The 13020-nt window shown below is 32.5% G+C and overlaps 1 protein-coding gene across 3 annotated transcripts in view; it reads left to right on the top strand.

The window, feature by feature from the left end:
- Positions 1-13020, top strand: part of LOC134707179 (signal transducer and activator of transcription 5B-like) — a 56648-nt gene that overhangs the window by 23254 nt on the left and 20374 nt on the right. For all 3 annotated transcript variants that reach the window (XM_063566740.1, XM_063566738.1, XM_063566739.1), the window contains exons 16-20: positions 1046-1107; positions 2866-2960; positions 3784-3926; positions 4518-4673; positions 11574-11637. In XM_063566740.1, the coding sequence (XP_063422810.1) occupies positions 1046-1107; positions 2866-2960; positions 3784-3926; positions 4518-4673; positions 11574-11637 (520 nt within the window). The remainder of the gene's footprint in view (positions 1-1045; positions 1108-2865; positions 2961-3783; positions 3927-4517; positions 4674-11573; positions 11638-13020) is intronic.

Genomic DNA, 13020 nt, shown 5'->3' with positions numbered 1-13020 from the left:
ATCAATAATAAAACAAACCAAAAAAGAAGGAATTCATAGAAAAAGTTTTGAATTGTCAAAATCCTCGCTTGGTCATTCTAGGTTAAAGTGTTCATTGATAACTTCGATTACAATAATGGACAGAGACAACTAATTATTTGTTTGTTTTACAATTTATAAATTCTTGTCTGAATTCTATAAGGCATTCAAAACTTGATGATTGAAAGCTTATTTCCCTAATCACCTTATAAAAAACAGTGATATAAGTATAAGGTGTGAAAATATATTGTTCCTGTCATACACAATATAACCTACAGCCAATATCCACGTACTTAATCCTATTGATTTTTAATCACTGGTAAACCAAACTATGACACGTTTATTAACAACTTGCAGTTATTTTCCATGAACAGTTTTAATCAATTTTAAAAAGTAAATTAACACTGATATTCGATATATTTATTATAGATTTAATCAAAATACTTGTATCTTCTTTCAAATACATGTGTTATGTTACAATGTTTATCGCTAGTCAACACTATACTAGAACTGCATAACATAATCGGAAATAAACATCTGACTCCATACACATTTCTCGGGATTATTCTTTGTTAAATTCTTAAATTCGTGGTTCGCTGTGAACGACGAAACCCATGAAAATTGGTATCCCACTATTAAAAATGAATCCTCAGTAGTGTGCATACTTTGTCTTGTAATAAACTATTATATAAAGTTTTATCATTCAGAAAGTAGAAGACAAGATGCTTATTACCTTGCATATAGATGGCTTTACAACAGAATTCATTGAGTGTGTAGGTACAGGTAATATCTTTGGTTGGTTTGCTACTAGCTGTCAGAAATGTAAAGTCATTATTAGGTCAGGTAAACTACCCTCCTTTATCAGGAGTCTAACAGATATGTCAGCTGTCTGTAGCACTAGACTACCCTAAAAGGAGGGTAGTATACATAAACTTTACTAAACATTACTTACACATTCAATGCATTCGGCTGTAAATATTTCATGATGTTTCTGTATGTCATATGTCATATTTATTTATTATTACAGGAGGAAATAATAAAACAGATGAATATTCAAAGCACAACATAAATTGGTCTTTATTTAACAAGGTATGGTCTGGTTGTTTGTTCAAGCTTACTGAACAATTTGGGTTTCTTTGTCTGTGAACAGCTGATACAATGTATATTATTCCAATTAAGCCATATGAATTATATAATTTTTAAGTTTTCATATATTTAAAAAGGAGAAGGCAGATAACACATCAATCTTAAAAGTATTTTGTGAAGGGTGAAAATAGCTGAAATAGAACTGTCAATATTCTTAATTACCTGGGCCCTTCAACCTTGATTATTTCAGAATGACCTTTGAAGTGACGACAAATTAGAATGATTATAAATATTTAACAGATGTGGGATAAACATCAATGATGCAGTCTCCTCCTAAATATTAAATAGGTTAATAACAATATTCCTTTTTACAATAAACTCATTTCTGATATCTTGTATAATGAGTAATTAAAGATGTTGTATTACACTCATTCTAGTGGAACAAGTTTAGATCAAAGTTTATTGGGCGGAGAAATTTCAGAAAACAAGTTTTCTGCTGTTTTATTGATAAAAATCAGTGTTCTCCCCAGGATTTTTGGATAGCACCAGGGTAACGCGTGACGAAATGAATTTTACAATATTTTGTGTCGCGTTGCGTCGCTTATTTTTTTTCTTGTTGGTTTTTGTCATTACCTTTTTGCCTTTGTTTTGTTTACTGTGGTACTGTGTTGTATGGACTTTGGGTCAGAACATTATTGGTAGAAAAAGTAAATCAATAGAACAGTTTGTATACTTTAATATCTTTGAAAAAGAAAAGAAAGCACAATTAGTCTTTAAACTTAAGTCACTTCTTATTTTTGGATCAAGCCATTTTGTCCCAAATACATTCCCCATGTTAGATTTGACCATAACAATGAACTTTGAACAACATTAATTTTTGTTACAGAACCCTCAGTAAATTGAAAACTACTTTCCATTCTTTTTAACAACAGTTTTATTTATTTTCTTATGCATCTTAGTTATTATTTTTAAAATTTAAGTTTATAAATACTTTATTTCAATTGTATTAGTATTTATAAACTCACATTCCTATTAAGTTTAGGCACAATCAGCTTTTTTAACCCTGTCCAACTTGAGGTACATATCTATTTAATATAAAATGACAAAATGTATGTGTATCAATAAAGGTATCATTCTCTAAAATAATTTGCAAAACATTTTTGTTGGTATGTTCTAAGAATTTGTTTATCCTTAATGTAACATTCTAATATAATTTTGCATTCAATTTGTACTTTATTTTAATTTTCAATGAGAAATTATATGTGAGGAGCATTTATTTGAAATAAGCAAAATCAGGGGAAATAACTCCACAATTAATTTCTATAACAGTCAAATTATTTTGACTAAAGACTGACGTAAAAGAGTTCATTCACAAATGTCTGCTTGTCCCCTATTACAAGTCTGTTATTAAAAATATGATCTCTTAATTAATTAAAACATAAGAGAATTATGTACATCGATTAAATCCAATCATCAATGTTAACCTCAACAGGTAAATCGATCACGTGGTATAAACAATATACCTGTCAATACTGGATTAAACTGGTTAGAACTGGTCAATTTTCATGGAATTTTAACCCTCACTGAAAGTTGAAGTCATTTGAAACGAATTTTTTACCGAAAACTTTAGCACCACGGAGAAAAATTATACATCGCGGCAAGAACGATACCACCGCGGTAGAAAATTATACATCGCGGGCCCGTGGTCCTTTAAGGGCCTGGGGAGAACACTGAAAATGTCATCTGATTTTATGTTGATAGGATACTTTACCAGGGAGAAGTTTTACTTTCTGGGAATGGTTTTATGCTGTTATGAGATTGACTAAAGATCACCTGAAAAGTCTTTGGTGTGATAAGTGAGTATTTTTCTTGTTGCTCAATATGTTGCTTTTATACAAGTAGTTAGTAGTGTTTGTAAGTATTTTTATATTTAAGACCACAAAGAACCAGACAATCACATGGTTTAATGTCAACAACAGTAGATACCTTTGGAATATTCAATAACACTGTCGTAAAGTTTGATAACACTGAAAATAATAATCCTAAATCAGCCCAGAAAGGAAACTATTGTTATGTACCAACGAAACCAAATGACCACACACATTTTTGTATTTTCATGAAAGAATACAACAAAAGCTGTCACTTCAAGTTCTATATTAATGTTCTAACAAATTCGATATGCAATTTACATGGGTGTTTTGCACTCTTCAATTGATCCTTTGTTATTTTATTTTTTTATTCCTTAAAAATGAGATTTTAGTACAGCCTGGTGCTGAAACAAGATTGATGACACACACTTTGTATTATTTATATATTTCTAAAATGGCATGAACTTAAAGAAGGAAACCAAATCCTAATGTTACATGAGCTTATTTTTATCGTTTGTTGTTTTTCCTGTTTGAATGGTTTTAAAATAGTAATTTTTTGGGGCCTTTATAGCTTGCTGTTCATTGTGAGCCTAGGCTCTGTGTTGATGGCCATTCTTTGACCTATAATAGTTTACTTATGCAAATTGTGACATGGATGGAGACTTTTCTCATTGGAACTCATACCACCTCTTCTTATATCTATTTACACTATTTTACACAAACCTTTCATTGTATTTATTGTACATTTAATTTTGGGTTTCTTTCTCCTTTAAACTTCATTTCTAAAAAAAACTTGTAATCTTAATTTTAGGACAATTATTGGCTTTGTCAGTAAACAACAGGCTCAAGAATGGTTACAGATGAGACCTGTTGGAACCTTTCTGTGTCGATTTTCTGATTCAGAGTTAGGTGGTGTCACTATTGCATGGTCAGCTGAGGACCCAAAGTCTCCTGGTAAGTTCTATGTGTAATTTGTAAATATCTCATATAAACTTTTTTTTATCTCTACCATAGATAGATATAATTGAGGGTAAGAATTGTAAATAATTTAACTGTTAACTCGGAGAACTGTTGTAATGCAAGAGTTTCCAAGGTGGAATCTGCTTGATGATTTGTAGACTATAGTAGACCAACTTTCTTTAAAAGATGTGTTGTTTAATGTGAAGTCTTCAGGCATATGGTCATCTTTTGAGTGCATATTTGGTGTTAATGGCCTTTCTAGACTACAGCAAGTTCCAAAAAATTGAAATTCCCTCAACATAAATCACTTATTGACTAAATATGTCACTTATACAGGCACACATTCAACTTAAAAGAAATAATAAAGTTAAGTGTTGTCATAATAATTTTAATATTTTACTTCCAAATCAACAGGCAAGACTATCTGTAAAAAATATATATTTTAGAAAAAATGTCCACTGGCTTAATGTCAATTGAGCAATTCATTCTTCTTAGAGGTTTTAGTTTATCAAACAAAAAGATTGGAGTACTGATATGTTTGCTGAACCTGGTATTTGATGAATCTATTGTCTTCTGTTGTTTTAGGAGAAAGACAAGTATGGAATTTGGCTCCATATGGCACAAAAGAGATTAACATACGTACCCTTGCTGACAGAATCAAAGATCTTCCACAGCTTACACACTTGTTTCCAGATATACCAAAAGATCAAGCCTTCAGTAAATATTACACAACAGATACCTGTAAGTTATTATTATCAGTAAATAATAATAAAATTTTAAGAAAGGTTTAAAGAAAAAAATTGACAAAACCACATGTATGCATGTGTGAGATCTGAATATGCATCTAAATTCGTCAAAATGCTATAAATATTTTTGATACCTTTACTTACGATCACTTTAAGTAATTTCTAGGAGAAATTACATGGAAAGACGTTTTTGCAAGCCTTCGACTTTATTCGAAAAAGCAGGGCATAGTGATCCTACATTACGTCAGAGATGTCCACAAATATACTCACTGTGGTTAAAGTTTTTGATATTTTAATAACTTTCTTAAACTATCCTGGATTTTTACCAAACTTGGACAGAAGCTTCTTACTATCAAAAGTAATATTTTTATTGATTATTTTCCTCATTTTTGTTGCGCCTGCGATTAACAGCAAAAGTAGGTGATACACTGGGTTCTGCAGAAACCTTACAAATTTTTGAACTCAATTGTGCTTTGTAAACATTGAGATATTTTACATTGTTAAGTCAACAAGTATGATTTTGCATTAATTAAGTGTCTAATTGCAGATTTTAGTTTGTTTGTGATGGAAATTTCAAATTTATACACCAATGGAACCAATCTAAATGAAAGTTAACTATAATGAGGAACACAAAATTTTGGGTTGCAGTAGGTCTTAAGAACATAAAAAATGGCTGCCGTTACCATTGAGACGGACAAATGTGCAAAAATCCAGTTTTGGGTTTTGGTGAATTATTTGGACATAATAAAACTTAGAATCATTATATTTTAATACAATGTAGGTGCCTGGCATATACGGTTTTCGATGATTTTGGCAATCATTGGAACTACTATGTGGCCATGGAAACTACACCAAAAATTTCAAAAATATCAAAATGCTCCAAATTTTTGAAACTTCTTAGTAATGATAAGCAACATTGGTAGATGTGGAATTTGGCGTTGGAATTTCGAAAATGTCTGCCGTTACCATGGAAACAATGCAAAACAGGTCAAAATGATCCAAAAACCTTAAAGTGTCATTTACTTTCTTAAAATGGTAGCTCAAATTGATCGAAACTTTGATGGTATGGTCCCTCCCATGTACCAATGTGGTATATGCCATTAAATTTTGGGAATGGTCTCTGTACCATCACAAATGTCAAAAATTTAAAAAATTTAAAAATGCTCCAAAATTGATGAAACTTCATACAATTGTAGACTGGTAAGTCTGGATGAGACTTTTGATGTTGGAGTTTCAAAAAAGACCACCGTTGCCATGGAAACTGCAAAAATGTCAAAAATTTCAAAATGCTTTAAACTTTATGAAACTTGATATTATTGTTAACTGGCAAGTATAGACGAGACTTGTGACTTTGAAATTTCAAAATGGCTGCCGTTGCAATGGAAATGGCAGAAATGAGATTTGTTTTAAAATGCTCTAAATGAACTAAAAAAAATACAGAAAGATGTATAGCCATGTTTATTTGCGCATTAACTGTTAAACATTTTTTCTCATCACTTGGCGTCCGTCGTCAGTCGTCCGTCGTTATTAACTTTTACAAAAATCTTCTCCGCTGAAACTACTGGGCCAAACTAAACCAAACTATGCCACAATCATCATTTGGGTATCTAGTTTAAAAAATGTGTGGCATGACCCGCCAAACCAACCAAGATGGCCCCCATGGCTAAAAATAGAACATAGGGGTAAAATGCAGTTTTTGGCTTATAACTCACAAACCAAATCATTAAGAGCATATCTGACATGGGGGTAAAATTATTTATCAGGGGTAGATCTATCTGCCCTGAAATTTTCAGATGAATCGGACAACCCGCTGTTGGGTTGCTGCCCCTGAATTGGAAATTTTAGGGAAATTTTGCTGTTTTTGGTTATTATCTTGAATATTATTATAGATAGAGATAAACTTTAAACAGCAATAATGTTCAGCAAAGTAAGATTTACAAATAGGTCAACTTGACCAAAATGGTCAGTTGACCTCTAGGAGTTATTGCCCTTTAAAGTCTAATTTTTAACCATTTTTTCGTAAATTTTATATAGCTTTTACAAAAATCTTCTCGTCTGAAACTACTGGGCCAAATTAATCCAAACGTTGCCACAATCATCTTTGAGGTATCTAGTTTAAAAAATGTGTGGCGTGACCTGCCAAACCAACCAAGATGGCCGCCATGGCTAAAAATAGAATATAGGGGTAAAATGCAGTTTTTGGCTTATAACTCAAAAACCAAATCATTTAGAGCAAATCTGACATGGGGGTAAAATTGTTTATCAGGTGTAGATCTATCTGCCCTGAAATTTTCAGATGAATCGGACAACCCGCTGTTGGGTTGCTGCCCCTGAATTGGAAATATTAGGGAAATTTTGCTGTTTTTGGTTATTATCTTGAATAATATTATAGATAGAGATAAACTGTAAACAGCAATAATGTTCAGCAAAGTAAGATTTACAAATAGGTCAACATGACCAAAATGGTCAGTTGACCCCTGTAGCAGTTATTGCCCTTTAAAGTCTAATTTTTAACCATTTTTTCGTAAATTTTATATAGCTTTTACAAAAATCTTCTCGTCTGAAACTACTGGGCCAAATTAATCCAAACGTTGCCACAATCATCTTTGAGGTATCTAGTTTAAAAAATGTGTGGCGTGACCTGCCAAACCAACCAAGATGGCCGCCATGGCTAAAAATAGAATATAGGGGTAAAATGCAGTTTTTGGCTTATAACTCAAAAACCAAATCATTTAGAGCAAATCTGACATGGGGGTAAAATTGTTTATCAGGTGTAGATCTATCTGCCCTGAAATTTTCAGATGAATCGGACAACCCGCTGTTGGGTTGCTGCCCCTGAATTGGAAATATTAGGGAAATTTTGCTGTTTTTGGTTATTATCTTGAATAATATTATAGATAGAGATAAACTGTAAACAGCAATAATGTTCAGCAAAGTAAGATTTACAAATAGGTCAACTTGACCAAAATGGTCAGTTGACCTCTAGGAGTTATTGCCCTTTAAAGTCTAATTTTTAACCATTTTTTCGTAAATTTTATATAGCTTTTACAAAAATCTTCTCGTCTGAAACTACTGGGCCAAATTAATCCAAACGTTGCCACAATCATCTTTGAGGTATCTAGTTTAAAAAATGTGTGGCGTGACCTGCCAAACCAACCAAGATGGCCGCCATGGCTAAAAATAGAATATAGGGGTAAAATGCAGTTTTTGGCTTATAACTCAAAAACCAAATCATTTAGAGCAAATCTGACATGGGGGTAAAATTGTTTATCAGGTGTAGATCTATCTGCCCTGAAATTTTCAGATGAATCGGACAACCCGCTGTTGGGTTGCTGCCCCTGAATTGGAAATATTAGGGAAATTTTGCTGTTTTTGGTTATTATCTTGAATAATATTATAGATAGAGATAAACTGTAAACAGCAATAATGTTCAGCAAAGTAAGATTTACAAATAGGTCAACATGACCAAAATGGTCAGTTGACCCCTGTAGCAGTTATTGCCCTTTAAAGTCAATTTTTAACCATTTTTTCGTAAATTTTATATATCTTTTACAAAAAACTTCTCGTCTGAAACTACTGGGCCAAAATAATCCAAACTTGGCCACAATCATCTTTGAGGTATCTAGTTTAAAAAATGTGTGGCATGACCCGCCAAACCAACCAAGATGGCCGCCATGGCTAAAAATAGAATATAGGGGTAAAATGCAGTTTTTGGCTTATAACTCAAAAACCAAAGCATTAAGAGCAATCTGACATGGGGTTAAATTGTTTATCAGGTCAAGATCTATCTGCCCTGAAATTTTCAGATGAATCTGACAACCTGTTGTTGGGTTGGTGACCCTGAATTGGTAATTTTAGGGAAATTTTGCTGTTTTTGGTTATTATCTTGAATAATATTATAGATAGAGATAAACTGTAAACAGCAATAATGTTGAGCAAAGTAAGATTTACAAATAAGTCATCATGACCAAAATGGTCAGTTGACCCCTTTAGGAGTTATTGCCCTTTATAGTCAAGTTTTAACCATTTTTTCGTAAATCTTTTACAAAAAACTTCTCTGAAACTACTAGGTCAAATTAATCCAAACTTGGCCACAATCATCTTTGGGGTATTTAGTTTAAAAGTTGTGGGGCGTGACCCGGCCCACCAACCAAGAGGGTCACCATGGCTAAAAATAGAACACAGTGGTAAAATGATGTTTTTGGCTTATAACTCAAAAACCAAAAGCTGCCCCTGAATTGGTAATTTTAGGGAAATTTTGCTGTTTTTGGTTATTATCTTGAATATTATTATAGATAGAGATAAACTGCAAACAGCAATAATGTACAGCAAAGTAAGACCTGAAAATAAGTCAACATGACCAAAATGGTCAATCATAAAATTTGTAATTTTTTACTAACATTTCCACTGAAACTATTGGGCCAAGTTCATTATGGATAGAAATAATTGTAAGGGACTGTGCAATATTTATCTGAGGGTGGGGCCGGTGCAAACATGGACGGGGCACATACTTTTTTTATGCAAATTATGAGCGGGGCGACAAGTTTTTTTTAAGAAACATTTGGCGGGGCGCACACTTTTAAAACCCCTTTGCGTGTGCATAAAAAATAATTAAATCAGAGTAAAAAAGATTAAAACTATTTATTAAAATCAAATTGAATAACAGCACATTTAACATATCGATGGCTTGAGATAATGTTAGTTCATATACTTATATATTATCTGAATGCAACATGTTTAAAGGTCTAAATGTTCTTTTCAATACATATATTTGTGATTTCTGTGAGAAAAAAATAACTTAAAAAAAAAACCCACAATATAATCTAAAACAAATTAGCCTAATACAGTGCTTCAATATATTTTTGTGTGTTTATGCTTTTAATTATCGTTTATACTTCTTCAAAAGTTTATAAAAATTAGTAAAAATGTTGGGTAAACCCTTATTAAAGTTGAATTTCATAATTCCAAGGAAAGTATATCATGTATATCAATGAATATAAAAAAAATGTATAGAAACATTCTAGTGGCAGTATAAAATATTATTTTCAAAACACAATTAAAATGTGTTATAAAATCTTTATAATATTGAAATATATGCATTTGAGTTGATATATTAACTCTGATATACATGTGTTATTGAATGTTGTGCATTTGAGTTAAAAAAATATCATGTTTCCATATGTGTGTTTTATTATTTTCAAGCGGGGCAAGGACTTTTTTTGTAATTAATTGAAGCGGGGCAGGAACTTTTTTTTAAATAAATTTTGGCAGGGCATAAAGTTTTTTTTTAATAAATATTTGCTGTACACCGGCCCCACCCTCAGATAAATATTGCACAGTCCCTAAGCAGCAAGAATTTTCAGTAAAGTAAGATGTACAAACACATCACCATCATCAAAACACAATTTTGACATGAATCCATTAGCGTCCTTTGTTTAATATTCACATAAACCAAGGTGAGCAACACAACCTCTTTAGAGCCTCTAGTTTGAAATGGCTGCCGCTTAGTGGCAATAGGGGGAAGGGTGACATTAGCTATTGCTTGCAATGGCAATTCTAGTTTACATTCCTTTCCTTAGGTCTTTGGTTGATAATTATCTCATTGGCAATCTCGTCATATCTTCTTACTTTTATATAGGATGAGCTGGCTAGAGGTATAGGGGAGGGTTGAGATCTCAAAAACATGTTTAACCCCGTATCTGTACGTATGTCCGGCGTAAACATGTTGCACAGTAACTTGAGAACTAATTATCCAAATTTCATGAAACTTATTATAGTTGTTTCTTATGATGGTCAAATGATCTGTATACTTTTTTGGTGAAAATAAGATTTAAACTTTTTGAGTTACGGCACTTTGTTACTAAAACAGGGAGGTGTTTTTTTTCCCATGTCGTACTGTATCTCAAAAATAATTCTTGATTATTGCTTAAAACTTTACAGTTTTAGTTATATTAATCTCAATATCTGTATACTTTTTGGTGATGATTCAAAATTTAATTTTTGAGTTATTGAGTATTTTGTAAAAAAGGAGGAGAGGGTTTTTACATGTGGCGCTGTATCTCAAAAATGATTTATGATTATTGCTTTAAACTTTACACACTTCTTTGATATATTAATCAGAAGATTTGTATACTTTTTGGTGATGATTCAAAATTTAATTTTTGAGTTATTGAGTATTTTGTAAAGAAGGGGGAGGGTTTTTTTTACATGTTGGCCGTATCTCAAAAACGATTTATTTTAATTGCTGAAAACTTTACACACTTCTTTGTTATATTAATCTAAAGATCTGTATACTTTTTGGTGATGACTCAAAATTTTATTTTTGAGTTTTAGAGTATTTTGTAAAAAAAGGGGAGGTTTTTTATTTTACATGTCGCACTGTATCTCAAAAACAATTTATGATTATTGCTTGAAACTGTACACACTTCTTTGTTATATTAATCTAAAGATCTGTACTTTTTGGTTTGATTCAAAATTTATTTTAGTGATATTTAGTTTGTAAAAAAAACAGGGGGGGGGGGGGGGGTGTTCACATGTCCCGCCGTGTCTCTAAAACAATAAATGGTTATTGTTAAAATTTTTCTCAGAAACTATTTATGATTATTGCATAAAACTTTCACACAAGACGTCAGGCGTATAATGCGCTCATGGCGCAGCTGTTTATTAAATTTAGTTTCTTGTTTATAATTCAGAGTTTAGTATGACGTCCATTATCACTGAACTAGTATACATATTTGTTAAGGGGCCAGCTGAAGGACGCCTTCGGGTGCAGGAATTTCTTGCTGCGTTGAAGACCCATTGGTGGCCTTCAGTGTCTGCTCTATGGTCGGGTTTGCCATATTTTCCATTTCCATTCTCAATTTTTAGTTGAATGCATTTGTATTTTATTTTCTAGTGCCAGATATTAAAGACCCAGAGGGCTATATAAAAACCCACCTGATCAACACACTCACTACACCGTAAGTATCTATACAGCAAGTTAAGAATGAAAAGTATATTCCATCATGGATTATTATGATTGTTGTAATTTTTTAATTTTTTGCAAGCTTTTTTTCTGAAATAATAAGTATTATAATTCATATATATATTTTGCAGTGAGAAGCAGTTTCAGCTTATAAAACAACTTCTACAACTTAATTTTGTACTTTGCTATCTTCATGTTGGTAAAAGGATATGATAGTGATAAGTCTTCTCTCCTAAATTTCTTGAGCACATTTCTGCCAATGTTAATCTTTCTGTTTCATTTGCACACATGCCATGGAAAATATAATCTCATTTGCATATTATCATTGTACAATACTCTTCCAAAGGAAAGATTTCAGTGATTTTTATCAGAATTTCCCTTTAAGACCTTGAATGCTATGGAGGTTTCTTTGTTTGTGACATTTATAGCTCAAGTGGTTACCCTTCCTCATTATTTAAACAATACATATTGACTGCACTTAAAGTAAAAATTTGCACCTGTTATAAAAAACAAGTTTGACTTATTTTTGTCATTGAATGATATCTTGTTTGTGACATGTTCAACTCCAACAGTGTTTTTTTTAGGTACGTCTAAACACCACTCAGGACCTGTTGAGTGCACTCAGGACATACAGGGTCCTGAGCGGTGTTTAGACGTACCGTTTTTAGCTCACCTGACCTGAAAGGTCAAGTGAGCTTTTCTCATCACTTGGCGTCCGTCGTCTGTCGTCCGTCGTCCGTAAACTTTTACAAAAATCTTCTCCTCTGAAACTACTGGGCCAAATCTAACCAAACTTGGCCACAATCATCCTTGGGGTATCTAGTTTTAAAAATGTGTCCGGTGACCTGGCCATCCAACCAAGATGGCCGCCATGGCTAAAAATAGAACACAGGGGTAAAATGTATATTTTGGCTTATATCTTTGAAACCAAAACATTTAGAGCAAATCTGACATGGGGTAAAATTGTTGATCAGGTCAAGATCTATCTGCCCTGAAATTTTCAGATGAATGGGACAACTTATTGTTGGGTTGCTGCCCCTGAATTGGTTATTTTAAGGAAATTTTGCAGTTTTTGGCTATTATCTTGAATACTATTATAGATAGAGATAAACTGTAAACAGCAATAATGTTCAGCAAAGTAAGACCTACAAATAAGTCAACATGACCAAAATTGTCAGTCAACCCCTTAAGGAGTTATTGCCCTTTATAGTCAATTTTTAACAACTTTTCGTCATTTTTTGTAACTTGTACAAAAATCTTCTTCTCTGAAACTACATGGCCAAATTTAACCAAACTTGGCCACAATTATCATTGTGGTATATAGTTTAAAAAATGTGTCCGATGATCCCGCCTACCAAACAAAATGGCCGACATGGCT

Source organism: Mytilus trossulus, chromosome 2, assembly GCF_036588685.1.
Source record: "Mytilus trossulus isolate FHL-02 chromosome 2, PNRI_Mtr1.1.1.hap1, whole genome shotgun sequence".
In the NCBI taxonomy this organism is placed as follows: Eukaryota; Metazoa; Mollusca; class Bivalvia; order Mytilida; family Mytilidae; genus Mytilus; species Mytilus trossulus.
This window is presented reverse-complemented; position numbering and strand designations above follow the sequence as displayed.